Source organism: Saccopteryx leptura, chromosome 5, assembly GCF_036850995.1.
Source record: "Saccopteryx leptura isolate mSacLep1 chromosome 5, mSacLep1_pri_phased_curated, whole genome shotgun sequence".
In the NCBI taxonomy this organism is placed as follows: domain Eukaryota; kingdom Metazoa; phylum Chordata; class Mammalia; order Chiroptera; family Emballonuridae; genus Saccopteryx; species Saccopteryx leptura.
In genome coordinates, this window is record NC_089507.1 from 105,118,909 (window position 1) to 105,133,749 (window position 14,841).

The 14,841-nt window shown below is 37.6% G+C and overlaps 1 protein-coding gene across 1 annotated transcript in view; it reads right to left on the minus strand.

Moving 5' to 3' along the window:
* The window catches only part of ITGA8 (integrin subunit alpha 8), a 248,220-nt gene that overhangs the window by 169,298 nt on the left and 64,081 nt on the right, over positions 1 to 14,841 (minus strand). Inside the window, exons 3-4 of the mRNA XM_066385213.1 lie at positions 11,633 to 11,733; positions 8,203 to 8,326 (exon numbers count right to left, since the gene is read on the minus strand). Of these exons, the coding sequence (XP_066241310.1) occupies positions 8,203 to 8,326; positions 11,633 to 11,733 (225 nt within the window). The remainder of the gene's footprint in view (positions 1 to 8,202; positions 8,327 to 11,632; positions 11,734 to 14,841) is intronic.

Sequence of the window (14,841 nt, forward strand, 5' to 3'; positions counted from 1 at the left end):
GCTCCAATGGAGCCTCGCTGCGGGAGGGGAAGAGAGACACAGAGAGGAAGGAGAGGGGGAGGGGTGGAGAAGCAGATGGACACTTCTCCTGTGTGCCCTGGCCGGGAATCGAACCCAGGACTTCTGCACGCCAGGCCAACACTCTACCACTGAGCCAACCAGCCAGGGCGAATTTGTTGATTTTATTGATCTTTTCAAAGACCTAGCTTGTTGTTGTATTATTTTTTTTTAGTTTTTTTGTTTTCTATTTTGTAAAGCCAGCAGCCATGGCTACTATCACAGCAGCCTGGCCCTTGCAGGTTCGTATTGGATTCGGACAGTCGGTAAAGAAACAGCGGAGCCAAAACCTGATGGGCCATAGTCTTTAATCCTAGCTTGCACCCGGCGGGCAAGTAAAAATACACACTGGGCTCCAAAACCCAGTCACATTCAGTGCTCACAAAGCCACTGACTTATCCGAGTTTCCTAGAATCAAAGGTTTCTAGCTCACCAGCCTTATTCTCCTCAGTTCCCCATCTCCTTCCTTATCCCAGATACAAACTCTGCACAAACTGGCATCTCACTCAGCACTCCGCCATCTTGGCTGCTTCTCCTGGCCTACTCCACATGGCCTCCTTCTGCTCTCTGCTCTGCTCTCTCATGCTAATCATCCCGGGAACCAAGAGCACAAGCTCCCGCTCCGTCCCTATTTTATAGTGTAGAAATCCAAACCCTTAATCCAATATACAAAATAGGGAAGTCTCTAATACAAAGTCACTTTCTGAGGCATGATTGGATTGTACCACCCCACATCAAAAAGTGTAGGAAAGGCTTAATCTCAAAACCAAGCCCCAGGCTACAAGGATTCTGCCTGCCTTTAGCCCACCTTCAAGACACATTAATATCACCTGGGCGATGGCCTCCTCGTGTCATCTTTAACAAAGTGAGCATAATACATTTTATCTGCCCAACATATTTCATTTAATTTTGCTCTAATTTTTCCTTTCTTCTGTTGACTTTGGGTTGCCTTTTTTTAGGACCAGGGGCCACCACTGTCACGACCATGCAGGTTCTCACTGGATTTGGACAGGGGGTAAAGAAACAGTGGAGTCAAAAAATGGTGGGCCATTTCTTTAATAAAGTCTCACACCAGCCAACAAGTAAACACACAGGGAAAACACTTCCCTCTCATTCAGAGCTCTTGAAACTCTGACACATTCTCTCTAGTTCCACAACCAAGAGAATCTTCTCTAGTTCCTCTTAGAATCAAAGGCTCCCACAAGCTTCAGTAGGGCTCCCAGAGCCACTCAGCTCTGGTTCCCCATCTGCACACCTTCTCTTTCCCTCCCAACATGGCTTCTTCTTCAGCACTCTGCATTCTCTCTGCTCTCACTCTACAAACATGGCTTTTTTCTCAGCACTCTGTCTTCTTCTTTCTCTTTTCAAAACTTTCTGGCAAGAAAAAATCTCCTCCAGCAAACATTAGCAAAACAATGGCCCTTCCCAAGCAGAGCAGGAAGGTAATTTGCAATTTAATAGACCACATATACCTGGCTTTGCCCAGCCTCCAATGCAAACTATAAGCTAGCAAACATAAAAATCATATTTTACAAACTTATTTGACCAACACCTTTGTTCTTCTTTTTCTAGTTCTTTAAGATGTAATTTTAGGTTATTTACCTGGGATCTTGTTTCTTGATATAAACCTGTATTGATATAAACTTCTCTCTTATTACTGCTTTCACTGCATCCCAGAAATTTTGTTGTCATGTTGTCATTCTCATTTGTTTGTATATATCTTTTGATCTCTGCTTTTATTTCTTCTTTGACCTACTCATTTTTTGGAAGTATATTCTTTAATTTTCACATTTTTATAGGTTTCTTTACTATCTTTTTGTGGTTGAATTCTCATCTCAAAGCCTTATGCTCAGAGAATATGCTTGGCAAATTTCAATCTTCTTGAATTTGTGGAGGCTAGTTATGTGGTGTCAGGCAGGTAAGAAATATTTTGCTCACCCTGTTAAAGATGGCCACTGCCCAAGAGGGGTTGCTGAATGCCTTTCTTGTTTGGAAGGGGTGTAGTTATGCTAATGTGTGTTGGGGGATGGCTTTAGCACCAAAAGGTTTTAAAAGAAGGAGCTAGGAGGCCATTTTGGAGAGAGTGATCATGTGCTTGTAAAAGGAAGAGCCCATGGTGGAGCAAGGCAGGGAAGCCACGTGGAGGAGGCAGCCAAAATTGAAGAATGGGGGAAGGAGAAGCCCATTTGTGGAGGAGAAGGAGATGGGGAACAGAGGTAAATAACACTGGTGAGGTGGAAGCCTTTGATTCTAGGAAAACTCAGATGAGTCAGTGGCTTGGGGAGCCCTGAATGGAAAGGGAAGTGTTTCCCGTTGTGTGTATTTTTTCGCCCACTGGGTGCAAGCTAGGATTAAAGGAAAATGAAATACCAGTTTTTGGCTCTGTTGCTTCATTACCATGGTCCAAATCAAACCTGAACCTGTGTTGGCCAGGCGGCTTTGATGGCAGCCGTGGTTACTGGATATACATGTGGCTCAAGATATGGTCTATCCTTGAGAATGTTCCATGCACACCCGAAATAATGTATAATCTAATGTTCCATAAATGTCTGTTATGTCCATTTGTTCTAGTGTGTCATTTAAGGCCAATATCTCTTATTAATTTTTTGTTTGGAAGATCTATCTAAAGCCATCAATGGTGTGTTGAGATCTGCATATATGACTGTGTTTTTATGTTTTTATTTTTAGGTCAGTTCTAAATGTCTTATATAACATATTTTAATGCTCCCTGATTCGGTGCTTATATATTAAGAAGTGTTATGTCTACTTGATATAGTGTCCACGTTATTATTATGAAATGTCCATCTTTGTCTTGTTACTTCAGTTGTCTTGAGGTCAGCATTGTCATATATATGGCTATGCCTGCTTTTCTTTGGGTATTATTTGCTTGGAGAATCATTTTCCCATCTTTAACTTTGAGTTTGCTTTTGACCTTGCAGCTTAGGTGTCAGACATAAATTTTTTTTTTTTTTTTTTTTTTTACAGAGACAGAGAAAGAGTCAGAGAGAGGGATAGACAGGGACAGACAGACAGGAACGGAGAGATGAGAAGCATCAATCATTAGTTTTTCATTGCACATTGCAACACCTTAGTTATTCATTGATTGCTTTCTCATATGTGCTTTGACCGCGGGCCTTCAGCAGACCAAGTAACCCCTGGCTCAAGCCAGTGACCTTGGGTCCAAGCTGGTGAGCTTTGCTCAAACCAGATGAGCCCGCGCTCAAGCTGGCGACTTTGGGGTCTCGAACTTGGGTCCTCGGCATCCCAGTCTGATGCTCTATCCACTGCACCACTGCCTGGTCAGGCTGAATTTTTTAATGCACAACTTTTCTAAAACTCCTTTTCGAAAATTAACTGACTTTAGTTTTAACATTGTAAATTATTCAAAAGAGAATAAATGACTATGCTTCAGAACAGAAAACTAAAATATTAATTTCTCATTAAATATATTGAGAAAATAACCAACTTCAAAAGTTCATTTTTTTACTGTTGGTTGCGTTATGTGCCCATCACCCAAAGTCAAATCACTTTCCATCACTGTGCATCTGTCCCTCCTTAGTCCCTCCACCTCACTTCTTCTCTCCAATAACCACTTCACTTTTATCTATGTCCATGAGTCTCACTCAGTCTTATATCCCACTTATGTGTGAAATCATATAGTTTTTAGCTTTTCCTGCTTTACTTATTTCACTAAGTATAATGTTTATTTTAAGTGATGATTATAATAGAATGTGGGGTTCTTTCTTTTACAAAGTAATTTTTTTGCTTATAATTATAGTTCATGAGAGCTGAAACAATCTTTTTTTCCTGGAACTTCAGGATATCTGTAAAGTGTACAATTATGTTCCACAATGAACTCAGGAATATGGGGCATCATGCTGGCTGTTCACTACTCTTTCTGAATTCCAAAGTGGAATAAAGGGTGTATGTAAACCATTCCCACCTGATTTCTGAATGACTGTAAGAGCTATCAGTGTGCCATTAATATGAATGAGCCCATTAGCACCCACATTGCTCACAGTATCAGTTGAGGGGGGTTATGGTGTGGAATGAACATGAGAGCGTTCTTTAAATTCTCTTTTGAAAATAATATTGCTGATGTTCCTGTTCTGTGAGACTGACCATATGTCTGCACAAACTGGTTTTGTGTTAATGAACTGTGAACTCCTGAGGAGGACAGGAAGTCGGCTCCTTGGGTGATTGGAGGAAGAAGAAGTACTCATAGTTAGAAAGAGACCATGAGGAATGTGAAAACTACGGATGTGTATTATTAGAGTTGAAAGAATTCTTGGCAATTCATTTAGCTATTCTGCAACTCAACATAAACTCCACTTTTAACTTTGTCAAGTTATTCTTCTATTTAGGAAAATAAACAGTACATAAATTGGCATCATAATGTGTCCACGTAACTCAAGACACAAGCCTACTATAATTTATATTTTTAGAAAACAGTTCAAACTCACTGAAACTCTTTCCCTACAAGTCTAGATGCCATGTGCTGTATTTTAATTTGAGCTCTCCCATCAAAGAGGCAGGCAGATACAAAGGCAGATCAAATAGCAGTGACCAGTTTTATAAATAATTATCTTAGACAGCTAGAAGAATATATCATCAAGGCAAGAAGCATATGGAGAATGAGCTCAACAGTTTAATTATAATAGTTTAATGGTATAAGGAAGTATTTTTAGCAAATCATGAAAGCTATGATGTGGATAGGTATAAAAATTGATGAAACATGTTCAGTACTGAATGTCAGCTCTACCATTCATTATCTGGGTAAATTAGGGATTTATCTGTCTACCTGACTTTTCTCTTTAGCATAATAACGACAACCTCTAACTCAATGCAGGAGTACAGTGCCTTCAGTGGAACATGACACAAAATATGCCTCTCCTTGCTCTAGTCTGTGCTTGGAAAGCTCCCCACTTCCCTATTCCAACAATCATTTGCTAATTGAAGCCCTTCCCATTGTCCTGTCTAAAAGCTCCTCTCTCCACCTAGACCATGTCATTCCCCTCTCTCTTGACTTGTTATAGTTTTCTTTGTAGCACCTTTCACTACCTAACATTGTTTTAGGAACTTATATACTCTTTAACTTTTTTATTGAGATATGGTTGACATATAACAATGACTTTGTCCAAAGCTTATAACATAATTTGATATATGTGTATATTGTGAAATGATCAGTACAGTAAGTTTACTTAACATCCATCATCATAAGTAGTGGAAGTTTTTCTTTTGATGAGAACTTTCAAGATCTACTCTCTTAGCAACTTTCAAATATATAACACAGTATTAACTATAGTCACCATGTTGTATATCACATCCCTGGGATGTATCTTACAACTGGAACTTCTCCTTTTTGTACTTTTTCACTACCTTCACCCATTTTGTTCCCTCTACTGCCAGCACCATTGGCAACCATCAGTCTGTTTTCTGTATTTATAAGTTTGTTTATTGTTTTAGAGTCTACGTATAAATGAAACCATACAGGATTTGTCATTCTCTGTCTAACTTATTTCAGTTACATAATGGCTTCCAGGCCCATCCATGTTGTTGCAAGTGGCAGGATTTCCTTCTTTTTATGTCTGAATAATATTCCATTGTGTACATATTTCACATTTTATTTATCTATTCATTTATTGATGAACACTGAGGTTGTTTCCATGTCTTGAATAATGCAAATAAAGCTGCAGTGAACATGGTGGTACAGGTGTCCTTTCAAGATAGTGATTTTATTTCTTTTAGATAAATAACCAGAAGTGGAATTGTGGAATATGAAATTATTTATTTATATGTTTTTGTCTGTCTCCCCTACTAAAATGTAAGTTTTTATAAGGCAGGGATTTGTTTTCTCTTGTTCTGTGCTTTATACCCTAAACATAAAATAATTAATGCTCAATGGGTTCAATAAATGTGGTGAATGATTACACAATTGATTCTTATTATCTACAAGAAACACCAAACCATTTTAAGTAAACTCCTAATTTCACTGACTTTCATTCAGCTGACATTTTTCATCATGTAAGGAAGTGGCTAATTTATTTTAGTATTATAACAGGAAGTCACAATCTTCTTTGTGCCAAAATCCTCACCAAAAACCATTAAAATGAGCTGTTCCACTCCCAAACATTTAGATCTCTAAATCTCAGCAGTCTTTTTATAACCCTCTATCATCACTGATCCATTCTTTGTCTTCATTGATTTATTTCTGATACTTGCTCATTCTCTTATCCAAAGTAATCTTGAATTTTAAAAATAGTTATTGAAATAGGCAAATTTTACTTATAGTTTTGGGAATCTAATGTAGGATTGAGTGGGGGTTTTTTGTTTGTTTGTTTTTTTGACAGAGACAGAGTCAGAGAAAGGGATAGACAGGAACAGACAGATAGGAAGGGAGAGAGATGAGAAGCATCAATTTTTTGTTGCAGCACTTTAGTTGTTCATTGATTGCTTTTTCATCTGTGCCTTGATCGTGGGGCTACAGCAGGCCGAGTAACCCCTTGATCACGTGAGAGACCTTGGGCTAAAGCTGGTGAGTTTTGCTCAAACTAGATGAACTTACGCTCAAGCGGGTGACCTCAGGTTTTCAAACCTGGGTATTCCACTTTCCGGTCTGACGCTCTATGCACTGCACCACCGCTTGGTCAGGCTAATGTGGGATTAAGTCTTAATAAATCAATACCCTGACATAATTCACTGGAGTGATCTTTCTAATGCCATTTTTCTCAATGTGATCTTGCGAATTACCAAAAAAAGAATAAAAATCCTTTGGTTGCTTCCTAATAAATTCCAATGACCTACATAATACATGAAAAAATGGAAGAGTGCAGGAGAACATGGAATGTATCAGTCAATCACTAATAATGTCCCAATGTCCTTAGGTATGCCACCAAGATGCAATGATTAAACAGCAGTGCCCAAAGATGGCACTCACAAAGTCACTTTAAAGCAGGGGTCTCAAACTCAACTCAGCATGTGGGCCGCAGAGCAAGATCGCAGCTGTTCAGCGGGCCGCACTAGGTTTACAAAAGGCAACTGTTACGCAACACTTTTCTCACTGCAGTTGAAAACAAAAAAAAATCAGTACAAAATTGTTCGGCGGGCCGCGAGTTTGAGACCCCTGCTTTAAAGGATGTTTCCCTGCAAGAGTCCTATAACTGCCACATCAGACAAAGACTCTATATGTAGAAAGTTTTTTTGAAAAACAAGGATTAAATACCTAAAGGAGAAAATCATATCGTGCAGATAACCTGAGTCCACAGCTGCCGAAGAAAGCAACAGCCAATGAGGGCACAGGCTGAACAGACCAATTGCATGCAATGTGTCCCCAGGTTCAAGCATGAATGTTAACCTAAAAATACAAGGTCTTTCAAAGTAAGATGCAACAACATTTATTTAAGATAAAAACACAATAACTTTTTGGGAATGACTGATTCAAGCAAAACCGCAAATAGAGGTGCAATTAGGAGACAAAGGCAGGGATATTATGAGACAGGGAAGGGGAACGATTACATAAATAGAAGTAAGGCATTTTTATCAGCATAGAAAAGCTAATACAGTGACGCTAATTCTCAACAATGCTTTTAATTCTCAGTCCAGTAGCCATCAGTCAGGTAGTCATGATATCTGCTTTCTTGTTATCTTTGCAAACAGTTCTTTAGGACACAATGTTGCTTTAGTCCCAGTCCAAAGGATATTATGCCCTGTTATAAAATTCCAAAGGTTTGAGGCAGTTCCTCCAGAATGGTAGCTCTGGCTACATTTTAAAGTGGCTCCGTTTGTATTATTATCAGTTTTTAACACCACTCTTGTGATTAACAAGTAAAGTGGGCAGTCAGCGTTGCTTAGATTGCCTTATGGATTTTGAATACCAACTAAGAGTTTAAGGCCTAAAATAAGAAACCAATCAATTCGCTACAAAATATCTATAACCCAGTCATTTTATTTTTAAAACACGAAAGGGGATCATCAGAATTCCATGTCTTGTGCCTCATGTCATAGCAAGGTGTCCTATAAGATCGTCAGTGATCTTCACCCCAGTCTCTTTCCTTGCCAGTGCATTCTGACATTACCTGCACTATCCACAGCAGAAAAGCCCTTGAGCTTAATTAACTTCAGTTTCAAGAAATGAAAAGAACTTACTGTTCCGACAGGGAGAGTACTCGGCATACGCGCTGAAATTCTGAATTGCTACATAGCAGGTGCCAACTGGGTCCTTCTCTGGTGTGGATTTAAGAGTCCTCCAGTGATATAAGGGTGCACAAGCCTGTGAAACAGCAAAGACAATAAATATTTATTTTTTTGGTGTAGGCTCCTCCTACTCCAATTTTATCTTACCTGATTAATATACCTAAATTTGTGACAAGTCTACGTTAATTATTGGGCAAATTAATTGGCCTCCAGGAAGTACCTCGGTAGTCATAGTTTATTAAACTTCCAAAGCCAATTTGCTAACATTAACGCACCACAGAATTGTAGCAAATTATACATATACAAAGGAATGAGATTTTTTTCCCCAGAGAATTTTAAATTAAATAAAAATAATCTGGAAAAAGTAAATATTTCCTCAAAGAAATGAACTCATACTTTTTAAAGAATTGGATCTACATAAAAGCAAATGGTCATTTAAACAGTGAATGCATCAGTGTGATGCCTTAAAATGAGAACTGGTGCTTTTCTTTGTCTCATTGTTGTTTTTTTAAAAAATACTCTCAAATTAAAAGATGAAGATGAGTTTGTAAACCTCTGTTTTGTGGATTTCCTTATTTATCACTGAAAGTGCATCTTATGACTTTTTAAACAATGACTTTTTTTTGGATACACTTAGCTCTTGCCACAGTGTCCTTGGCTTTATTTTTTATTTACTTGTTTTTACTCATGGTGAACCAAAAATTAAACAACATTAAATTAAACACGATTCTTGTGTGCAATGCTCTGGTTGCTCCTTCAGAAGCTTAGATTCTAACAAGAGCACAGTATCTGAAAGGATATAAAATGTGAAAGAGGACATATGAAATCCTTTTCAAGTAAATTAAGTAACATTTCCTTTGCTAGAAATGAGAGAGGCCATGAAAATAAATGTGAAGGAAACATAGGCACCTTTTTGACTTGTGTTTTGCTAGCTTGAATACTCCTAAGTGTTCTCCCTGATCAGTCAAGCACTCATTTCTAAGGACACAGAATTACAGATTGCTAGCATGTGGAACCACTGGCTTATCTCTTAATTTGATGACATCATATTTAGAACAAAGCCAGAAAAGTGAAGGCAGGTCCTGATTTTAAATTCCTTTCATGATTCAAATGTGTCCTTGGTATTCAGTCCAAGGTATAACTACTTTAAGTAAAAATAACTTAATATTGTCAAATGAGTAGGGTTGCTTCTATAATTTCTGTTTTTGGATTTGTTGCTGTATGTACTATGAAGTCGTGGACAAAACCTAAAAATTCTAGGATTCACCTAAGATCCCTTATCTTAGGGCCCTCTTAGTGCTGACAAGTTTTTTTTTGTTTTTTTATTTTTGTTTTTTTGTTTTGTTTTGTTTTTCAGAGACAGAGAGAGAGTCAGAGAGAGGGATAGATGAGGGATAGACAGAAAGGAATGGAAAGAGATGAGAAGCATCAATCATTAGTTTTTCGTTGCAACACCTTAGTTGTTTAGTGCTGACAAGTTATGTGCTTAGTACATTTACTGTAAGGTAAGAATGGTGAAGAGTGGGAGGGTTTTGAGCAGTGCACTCATTCACCTGTGACTCTGTCTTAGGCTAGCTGGCCTCACCTTCCCTGTCACCATAGGACACTGAAATGCCATGGAGATTCTTTCCAGTACTTGCTTGCCTTCTGTCAGCTCTAAAATGTTGACTTTTTTATATAAGCTCAGTTTCTCATTGATGTGAAACAGACTGATGTGACTGAAGTATTTAGGCTTTGATCCAAACTTAATAAATATATGCACACATTATACCTAAATCTTCAGAATGATACTTCTGTCTGCAGAAATTTGAAGTTATAACACATAGAGTAGAATTTAACTCTTGATTCTGCTCAGTTTCAGTACTCAAAGAAAAAATATTAACTTGAATATATTCCATATTATCTTATTTCTTATGCATGTTCCTTGAAAATGTAAGCATGCCCCATAATTAACCATTTTTATTATGAACATGGTATATGATTTTATTTTCAATGACTCTGAAGTCTCTACAAGTGGCGAATAAATGCACAATTATGTTACAGATAAATTTTAAGACTTTAAAAAAAAACCCAATTATTAATCCCCATAAGTTTATTAGATAGAATTAGCTTTTCAATAGTAATTTACATAGGCCATACACTATTAAAGGATAAAAAAAAATGTTTGGCCAATTCTGGAATGTGAAAACTATATCAATGCAAAGTAATTCTACAGAGAGCATATTGTAAAGGCTGTGTTTGTAACTAGAGGGGACTATCCATATTTCATATATTACCTGTTTTATGTCAAAATCTTTTGGGGGTGGTTAATCACACACCAAATAAAGCAAGGCATTTTTCTTTAAATACTTATTAAATCACAATTCAGACAGCTTTAAAAATAATGCTAAAAGCCAAAGTTATTGCTTTATTGTTGTAAGGAAATTAAAGTTGACAATTAAAAAAATTTCCCCCAACAAAAATTTTCCAGATTAGCTTAATACAGTCATTTATTTCCCAGTAACTTAGAAATGTATCATTGCTCAAAATACTAAGAGAATAGAATCATAAAGTCATATTGTTTTAAAGCTGAAAGATATCTATTTGGGAGTGAGACTTTTTTACTTTAAAAAATATTAATGTATTCAGAGACCCATGTAATTAGTAATATACATATATATATACACACACACTTAGTGAGAGAGGAAGGGATAGAGATGAGAAGCATCAAATTGTAGTTGTATCACTCAGTTGTTCATTGATTGCTTCTCATACATGTCTTGATGGGGAAGGAGAGGCGGTACTCCAGCCAAGCCAGTAATCCCTTGCTCAAGCCAACGACCTTGGGCCTTAAGTCAGCAACCTTTGGGCTCAAACCAGCAACCATGGGGTCATGTTACTGATCCCACACTGACCCTGTGCTCAAGCCGGTGACCTCGGGGTTTCAATGCTCTATCCGTTGTGTCACCACTGGTCAGACAGTAGTTATATTTTTAGGTAAAACTTTCTTTTAGTCCTAAAAAGAATTAATGACATCACAGTATATTAATTTTTAATTAATCCTCATAGTAGTAGTCCTATTTGGTCAATTTATATTTTAATCAGTCCTTTAAATGTACTCTTTAAGCTAGCGCATTTATTTTTCTATCTCTTTTAGTTGTTTTAGAAATACTTGAAAATATCCATTGATCTGGAAAAACAAGCTTTGTTTCCTACGGCTTTAAATGCTAAAATAGATTGTCTAATTTTAAGCACTCAATTTGTTTCAAAATGCTGATAAGTTTATCTTTGGAAGTCTGACATGTTCTTACATGAAAGGATTTTTGTAAACATGAGTTTTAAAGCATTTCAATGTCTTTACTTTATTCAGAGCAACCCAAACAAGCCCAAAATTCATACTCACCACCACTTTCCCTCTGTGAGATTTCACTGTTGCTCCAAACCATTGATTTGATTTAAACTCTATGGGTTCCTTGGTTCCATTAACTCTGATCTTTCTGTTATCTGACAAGAAGTACATCAATTATTAATAACTTGTAAAACATGGCAGCCAATTAAAATTTATATATAATGATCATTTCATCTATTAAAAATACTTGAAAACAAATTTTTATAAGCTGGGGCGTTTCTCTTGGACTAAGTCTAAGCTCTGTAAATCTGATGTGTACTCTGACAGTCTCAAATCTCTACTTCTGACATTAATATATCAGATAAGAGACCAAACACTTAACTGCTCTGAAGAATTTCAGTTCTTGTACAATAGTGAAACACATGGGAATCGCCCTAATTGAGGAAGCAGCATGAAGGACTGCCATAGTCTTGGTTTTTAACTGAGTAACGTGTGTCCATGCTGCCACAGAAAATAACACCTCAACACAGATATATATGCACATGTCAGCATTAAAAGGGCTGTCTGGGTAGAAACTCAACCCAATTACAACACACTTTAAGTCTTAATAAAAAGCAGATACCTTTTTTCCCCACTCTTGATTCCCAGTTAACATACTTCTCACATGGTTCCGACTACATGGTTCTAACTTAAGGTTCATCAGTAACAGCTAATGAAGTTCCAAAGACATCTGTACTAGGATACCTTATTGGTATATGTTACCTGAAGTATGCATTTTACTTTTTCCCTTGACTCTATAATAAATGCACTACAAAATGAACTTTTAACTTCTATCAAATGAGGCCAAAATATACACATAATTAACGTTGTATTGAATTTACATATAATTACAGACTTTGAAAAAAGAATAAATTATATAAACTTGATCTTAACCTAAATTTTACATTTTGACATGTTAGAAAATCATAAATTTCCTTCTTAAAATTGGTATGCCTTTGATGTTTCTGGTCTTTAAAAAAACAAACAAGTTCTGGAAATTCTTACCCAAAATATACACAATTGGCAAAGAATTAGAAGATCTTATAAATTACAGCATAAAATTAAAAATATAAATATTGCTATCCCTGGCTGGTTGGCTCAGTGGTAGAGTGTCAGCCTAGCATGTGGAAGTCCTGGGTTTGATTCCTGGCCAGGGCACAAAGGAGAAGTGCCCATCTGCTTCTCTACTCTTTCCCTTCTCCTTTCTCTCTCTCTCTTCCCCTTCCGCAGCCGAGGCTCCACTGGAGCAAAATTGGCCCAGGCGCTGAGGACAGATCCATGGCCTTCACTTCAGGTACTAGAATGGCTTAGGCTGCAACAGAGCAACGCCCCAGGTGGGCAGAGCATCGCCACCTCGTGTGCAAGCCAGGTGGATCCCGATTGGGCACATGCAGGGCCCTGTCTCTCTGCCTCCCCACTTCTCACTTGAGAAAAATGCTAAATAAATAAATTAACAAATAAATAAATATTGCTATTTGCTCTCGGGACCTTATAAAAGATTATAAAACTCAGAGTTGAAGAATCCTGTCTCCATTAATGGGGTAATCTTGGGCAATTCATTTAATCTTTTGGAGTTTTTATTTCTTCTATAAAATTAGGCCAAAAACACCTTTCCCATTTCCTCTTTCACAAGTGACCAGAGTTATAAAGATCACATAAGATAAAGGAATATAAAAGTGCTATACAAACTGAGAAGTCATATAATTAGAAACCTATGAACTCAATTTAAGTCAAAGGATTGGAAAGGACCTTGCAGACATACAAGTATAATGTCTATTATCAATGATTTGTGGTGCTCAGCAATGAAATTAGTGACACCTCGGAAGATAGTCAATATGGCTTTGATTAAGCCTAGAAAGAAAGCGCTACAATGACTTTGAGATTTCAAAACTACGAAAAAGCAGTGAAAAGAAGGCCAACACCTCAAATTCAAATATACTTACAGGAGATCCCAAAAGAACTTAAGAAAAGCGGACTGCTGGAGGGAAAGACAGAAGCCAGTTCCAAATCTGGCTTTGTTTTGCTAGAGAAAATGATATGACTTTCCCTTAAGAGATTCTTGAGGCAACATTTTTGCTGTTATGAGGGGGAACTGTATAACTTTATTAAAAGTGTAAATTGTGGGTTATATTTAGCAACGAATGTCTTCTGGACCAATGAACCTGAACAGGCATTGCAGGGAAGCAGAAATCAAAAGCCTATAATCTCATGGACAGATTATGAGCCTCGAATTCAAACAATAATTGGAGGGAATGACGTTAGAGTAATGGCAGTATGAGAGATACCCTTGATCTCTCCTCTTGAAATTTCAACATATGTAATAGCTATAACTCAGCAAAGGAACCCCAGTGGGCTCACAGGCTTGCCCAAAAGATCCATGCACCCAATTGACTAAAGGTGGGAAGGGTAAAAAAATGGGGGCGCAAGATAAGATGCATTTGCTTTTGGCTCAGGATAGGAGAAAGTCCCGAACTGGTCCAGCCTTCATCTGCTGGGGCTCTGGAGAGGAGAGAGACCTTAAGTGACTGGGTCTTCTTCTGCCAGGAGAAGCATTGAGATTGGGGGGAATGTGGTGTGGTACTGAACCATATTGGCAAAGCATGGGGTCACAGCCAGTGTTCCCATAATCTGCCACAGCCCGAACTTAGACGGAGACACACAAACACAGAGTATGGCCCCCCAGCCTCCCAAATACTGCCTTTCTCCCCTTGTGAGTACTGAAAATGGCAGAGACATACCCCACAACTGAAGAATAGAGGTGCTCTGTGTCTGGTGTTCTGCTCTGTTTGGACATAGGAAAGAGCACCTGATGCCTGAGATTGCCATTGCTAAAGCTGTAAAGCCCTCAGAAGTCCCACATATCATCATAACTGCAACACTGCCTCTACCTTTGTGACAGCAGCCTCTCAGCAGAGTTCACCTTGGGATTCTACAGACCTAAAACTTGTAATATAGCGCCACCTACTAGAAAAGGATAGAAAAACATCTTGGAATTTTTTTCTTCTAATTTTTTATTTTTTTAGTTTGTTTTGTTGTAGTTTGTTTTTTTTATTATAGTTATTTTCTTTCTTGTTATATATTTTCTCTTTAATTTTTAATTATAATTTTTATTTATTTATTTTTTGTTCTTTATTGCTTGATTTTTTAACAATAACCCTCTCAAATACCTTCAATGCATAAAAAGGAATACCATGATTGCCCAAGTAAGAGATAAAGTTCAGAAA